Here is a 6,000-nt window from a genome sequence, read left to right as displayed (position 1 = left end):
ACACTGAGTGGAGCGGGCGACCGGTCCAAGATGGCGGCCCCACCGCTCGTCAGCGCCAATAGGCCCAACGTTCGATGAGGCGTCTACTCTTTATGTCTATGGGCAGAAGGCTATCAGGCTGCTCACTATCGCCGCCTTCCTTGAGGCAGAGGTACTGTGGATTTATGTCATATCAATAAGATGTAAATATTACACACATACGTAAAATACATTACTGAACACCATGGAAAAGAAGACGTATACTTTTATTACATAAAAGTGTCCTCAACCATCATATTGGAAACATACACAGAAATGGGAACAAGCACGCGCCCTTTGCACGCGCTCAATCCAGTTTGTAAGTGATTGCGCAATCTGGAGGGAGGCACGGCTGTCCATGCCTCACCTCTCGTCTCCGAAGAGACTCCGTTTATTTAAGCAGGAAATACAAAAATTTCTGCGATTTTAACTATAGAAATGCTCAAAATACATTAAGAACCACACCAAAATCATAGTCCAGAGGACAAATATTAATACTTGTGTTATTTTATTATTTCGTTTCTTTTTCCTCTCATGATGACAGGGGAGGCACAGCCTCACCTGCCTCCCCTGACTGCACGTCACTGAGCATTGTTCAAAATTCAAATAAAGTCTATTGGCATTAGCTTACATTTGTCATTTAGTTGGGCTTTTATTTTGAAAGTACATAAAGTCCCCACATTTCCTTCAACAGTATTTTTTTTTAATGACCGTCTTTCGGTATGTTCCTGAGGAATGCTACAGCAAAAACCTGGACCGGCTGGCTTGACCCCAGTAGCCAGGAACTCTAGTAGTATTCCCCAACCTTCCAGCAGAAAAAAAAACTGGTGATGCTGGGCGCTTCGCGCTATTTCCATGCTCTCGCACTTGTAGAGCTCCCTTCAGGTGGTGTTAGCAGTTCACTGATGGTCTCTGGTATAGGCAACATCCATTTCCTGTCTTCCCCCCCAAAAAAGTAAATCTCATCGGATCTACATGATCCACGTAGGTGACCTGTTTTGGTTTCAAAACTGCCAATTTCGCTGAAAGGTGAGTGATTTTCATGCATGATGAAATGCTCATCAGTTTTCAGAAATGACTGATTCTAAAATCAATTATATTGTCTAATAAATTCTATTTTCTTATTCAGTATGTTCACATACTGTTGTTTTCCTGATCATAGATTTTTCACCCTTTCGTTTATTTTCTACTAAGTCTGAGTAGTATGCAGATCAGTTTGTACAGACTGGCCAAAATGAAAAATTATATTTATATTTTTATTTTTACATCATCTAAATTATAAAAGAATCTGACACTACTTTATCATGCAGGTATGTTTTTGAATTTAACATCTGATTTGGTTTTTAGAAATATTTCTCATTGTTTCTCCCTTTTACCATATTTAAGTGCTACTGTTACTACTGTAATCTTCTGAGGCTGTTAAATATGAGAACACAGTCTATAACATTTGGTTTCGGTTGAGACTCCAACTGCGCTCAGATAAATATTGATATGAACTGCAATTTAAGTATGAACTTCAAATTATCTTGAAGGTGCTGAACCATTACGCCTGTAGTGGCATAACCCAAGACTCAATTAATATTCTACTTTGTTGTTAAAAGTACAAACATGTACTGACAAAAGAGAAACACATGTCAACACTCAGGTTTATGTGGTTGAGCTGAAACAAAATCGCAACAATTCATTGACAACCATTGATGGGATGCATACTGTAAATAGTTGTAGCCTCCAAGTTAAATGCTGCAGGACATATCAACACACATTTGTGTGTAAACACTGTTTCCATAACTTTCACATTATCCATCTCAGAAATATGGCTTTATTTTCTCTACTTAGAAAAGTATGATTAAAAACAAAAGTATATACACAACTCTCATAATTACATATTGCAAGCGGTGTGTTACTCAATTACTTTATTGTTTACTTAAAGTAAATGGTACGGAGAAAGGTACATGTAAAAGGACTCAGTAGCCTACTTAATACGCCTTGTACACAAGCAACTTAGACGGCCTTCAGTTTTTCAGTTTTTTCAAATTTGATAAAACAAAGTTAGAAATCTTTAAGTGACAAAGAATACTAACATTGTCATTTGTTTTCTAGTACGAACACAGCTGTGGAAATTGAACGAAATACTGCTACATCTACATTTACAGTGATGCAATTGAATTTCAACTGGTGAAAGATTGAAGTGTCACTCAAAACCGTAATGAAGTGTCCATAAAACAGACTAGGAAATGTGCTTGTCATTTTCTGCAGTTATATCTCTTTCCTTGGGTGTATCATGTTTACTGTCCTTTTTCTCCTCCCTCTTTTCTCTGCTTCTACTCCTGTCCTGATGATCCCTGTCTTTATCTTTCTCCCTCTCCCTATCTCTGTCTCTGCCTTTCCCATGGTCTCTGTCCCTGTCTCTTTCCCTGCTTCGGGATCTGTCGCGTTTCCGGTCTCTCTCTCGTTCACGGTTTCTCCCTCTGTCACGGTCATATACCCTTCTGTCAGAATCCCTGGCTCTGTCTCTTTCCCTGTCTCTCCTCTTGTCTGTGTCTTGTTCCCCATGTCTCTCTCCCTCCTTCTCCCTGTGCCTCTCTCCCTCCCTCCCTCTGCTGCGGTCTCTTTCTCGGGTACGCTCTGGATTGCGGCCTCTTTCTCTGGTACGCTCTGGATCGCGGTCTCTTTGTCGGATACGTTCCGGATCACGGTCTCCTTCTTGGCTACACTCTGGATCATGGTCTCTTTCTCGGGTATGCTCTGGTTCCCTAGTACGCTCCGGTTCTCGGATACGCCCTGGTTCTCGGATACGCCCTGGTTCTCGATCTCTTTCTCTGGTTCGCTCCGGATCGCGGCCTCTTTCTCGGTTACTTTCGGGATCACAATCCCTTTCTCTAGCTCTATCCCACTCTCGCTCTCTGCTCCACCGCTTGCTCTGGCCCCTGTCCCATGGCGACCTGCCGGCGTGCGGAACTTCCCGCTCTCTTTCCCTCCGACGGTCCTCGGACAGCTCCCTCGGTCTCTCTTCAGAGGGTTGTGAGGGACCAGGAGCAGTGTCTTTGTGCCCTACCTCAAAAAGACTAAACCAATCTCTGCTGCGGGATCCCCAGTCCTTTCGGATGGTGCTGCTCCTCCTCATTTCAGGAGAGTGGCGGCGCCAGCGGTCATCCCGGTTAATGTCTAGACTGTGAGCTCCCATGCGACTTGGAGGACCTATGGGAGCCTCTGGGGGAGTCGGCAGTAGTGGCCCACTGTGGCGAACAGGTCTAACCTCATCAGAGTGCCTATCAGAGCGGTAACCTACAAAAGGCTGAGATTGATGGAGTCTATTCTCCTGAAGGGGAGGAGCTCGGTGCTCATCAAAAGATCCTCGATGTGATGGTGAGGAGTATGGTCTTGAGCTCCCATACTGGTTATGTGGATTGAAGTGCTGTCCGCTCAACTCGCTACTGGAAGGCGGGCCTCTTCTGTCCTCGTAATGTGGAGGTCCAGGGCATGCTGGACCAAGCAGGGGACCCTGAATATGCAGAAGGTTTGGATTCTGGTCCACATTTAACTTGAAGGAGTTAAGATTATCTTTATTATACTGTTCTGCTGGGGCTCGAGTTTGGTCTACCATTGGGGGTTGAGCCACATGGTCACCATATTGCGATGGTGGGCGACCCCTGGGCCCTGGGAAGTGGGACGGAGGAGGAAATCTGTTTTCAAAATGACCAGGAGGTGGAGGAGGACCTCTGTTTGCAGTGAAATTAAACGGTGGTGGACAAGTGAATCTTGGTGGAGGTAAACTGTTTTGACCATCAAAAGTAGGAGATGGAGGAAGGCCTGGAGGGAGGCCTTGCTGTCCAATATGCTGTGGGGGGATGGAGGGATCAAGCATTTGAGGAGCAGGACCTCTCTGGGCTATTGGAGGGAATGGTGGTGGTCCTCTGGGTGACATGATATTCTGGGGAGGGGGTCCAGGAGGAGGCTGCTGATGTGGTGGTGGCTGGGTGCCTGGCCACTGGTTCTGATAGGGAGGGTATGCAGTTGGAGCAGGACCATATTGCTGGCTGCTGTCAGCCTGCATGGGGAGAGGACCACGTATCAGGTGAGGAACATGGATGGGTGGAGGGGGTCTCTGCATAGGAGGGGGGCCTGACATTTGAGGAAAACCCTGCATAGGTGGTGGCATTGCCATCTGCGGGGGCCTCATTACCAGGTTTTGTCCCTGCACCAGATGGGGCGGGGGGAAGATGGATGGGGGAGGAATGTCGGCAGGATCAAGAAAGCTTGATGCTGACCTGTAATGCGGCATGTGAGGGGACTGAGTGTCAACCATTGTTGAGCTCTGAGTAAGTACTGGGATTGTCGAAGTTATTGTGGAGGTGTTTGCAGGCTCATTATAATAACTTTTGGTTGGTAGAGCTAGGCTGTTCTCATATTCTGAGTCCTCACCAGCTTTTAAAATACTTGCAGCATTTGGCCAAATACTGTACTTGTCCATCTCGGTTTCTGGCTTGATTGGCTCAGTTTTCACTTCTTTCTCACCCGTGTAGTAGACCTCCATATCAGGTTCCACCTCCTCGCCCAATAATGGAATTGCTACCTCCACCTCGACTGACTCCATGAAGGGCAGTGTTTCGCTTTTCATTTCCTCATGAGGCTGTGATGAGTCGGGGCCTTGTGAGGAATCTGGGAGTTCAATTAAATTTGACGGCTGAGGCTCTTGAACCGCAGTTTGTGAGGAAAGGGTAGAATCCAATATAGTACATGTCTCCTCTTGTTCCTCAGTTGGTTTCCTGCCGGCCGCAGCCTGGCAATGATCCCTGCTCTGTCTGGGATCTCTCTTCAGGGTGATTAAGGGAGCAACTGATGAAGACTTCACTAGTTCCTCAACCTTTTTGCCAAGCTGCAGTAGCTGAGTATTGGCCAAAAGGCATTTGGTAGGTTGTGTTAAGAGTGTGTCTGGAAGTGTCGATGAGGCACCAAATGTCGCTGTCGATAGGATTGGCTGTGCTCCCTGTTTCTGGAATGTCTGATCCCCAATCTGTTTAAGGCTCTCCAAGATATTTTGTGAATCAGTTACAACCTTAGCTTTCCCTGGTACCACAGTTTTGACCTCATCAAAAAATGAGTCATCCTCCGGGTCATATGCCACATCACCTTCATTTGCAACCACCTCAGGCTGCTTAGAGATTTCAGGTTTACTTAGTACCTCAACAGGTTTCTTAGGCACATTATAACCCCTACTAGGGTCATACTCTTCTTCTGGATCATACAGCCGGTCATGTTCATCCTCCTCCACCTGTTTCTCTTTAGAAATCTGTGCAAACTGCTGCACAATAGGGTCTTGCATTGTAGAGGGCAGGACAGAGATTTCCCCACCTTGATCACACGGAGAGTTGGAAGCTTCTGAGTCATGCTTTTTCTTCCCAAAAAGAGTGTTGAGGATGGTCTGAAGAGGTGTGGCAGCTACTGCAGAGGAAGCAACAGAACTGGATAGGGATGGGGAGTCCTTGCCGGTGGTAGTGGATTTGGCTTTAGCTTTGACAGAGGACAAGAAGGAAAGGACTGAGGAGGAGGCCACAGCGCTGCTAGAGGTCTCTGAGAAGCTGGGTGGAGGTGACCATGGAGGTGACCCTGGAGGAGTGGGGCTGAAGGGGACTTCAAGACTCTGACGTGTGCTTCTCTCTGCTCTGACTGAAGGAGATGGCTTTGTAAGGCCAGTGTCATCTGCATCTTTGGTTTGAGTCTTGGACAGTTTTTCCTCAGTTTCCAGTGGAGCAGCAGCACGCTTTCGGTCCTTCTGGCAGATCAACAGTCCTAAGAGGAGGTTGGGACGACCTGGTTCAAGCCCTGCGAGATGCACAAAAAAGGAATCTTAGAAAACATTTGCATGTGAACTAATAAGTAAAAATTCACAAAATAGACTGACATTTCTTTCTGCTGCTATTAAGATATTTTATTATTTCTGACTTATGCAAGCCAAAAAACAGGTGAAATGAGAGCCTCTGA

At 46.0% G+C, this 6,000-nt stretch overlaps 1 protein-coding gene across 1 annotated transcript in view; it reads right to left on the bottom strand.

Annotated features, from left to right (window-relative positions):
- Positions 1-1,496: 1,496 nt before the first annotated feature.
- The window catches only part of LOC310966219 (death-inducer obliterator 1-like), a 46,260-nt gene continuing 41,756 nt past the window's right edge, over positions 1,497-6,000 (bottom strand). The window contains exon 17 of the mRNA XM_083940073.1: positions 1,497-5,841. Within this exon, the coding sequence (XP_083796199.1) occupies positions 2,246-5,841 (3,596 nt within the window). The 3' untranslated portion in view covers positions 1,497-2,245. The remainder of the gene's footprint in view (positions 5,842-6,000) is intronic.

The sequence above is a fragment of the Echiichthys vipera genome (assembly GCF_963691815.1).
Source record: "Echiichthys vipera genome assembly, chromosome: Y".
Lineage (NCBI taxonomy): Eukaryota > Metazoa > Chordata > Actinopteri > Perciformes > Trachinidae > Echiichthys > Echiichthys vipera.
This window is presented reverse-complemented; position numbering and strand designations above follow the sequence as displayed.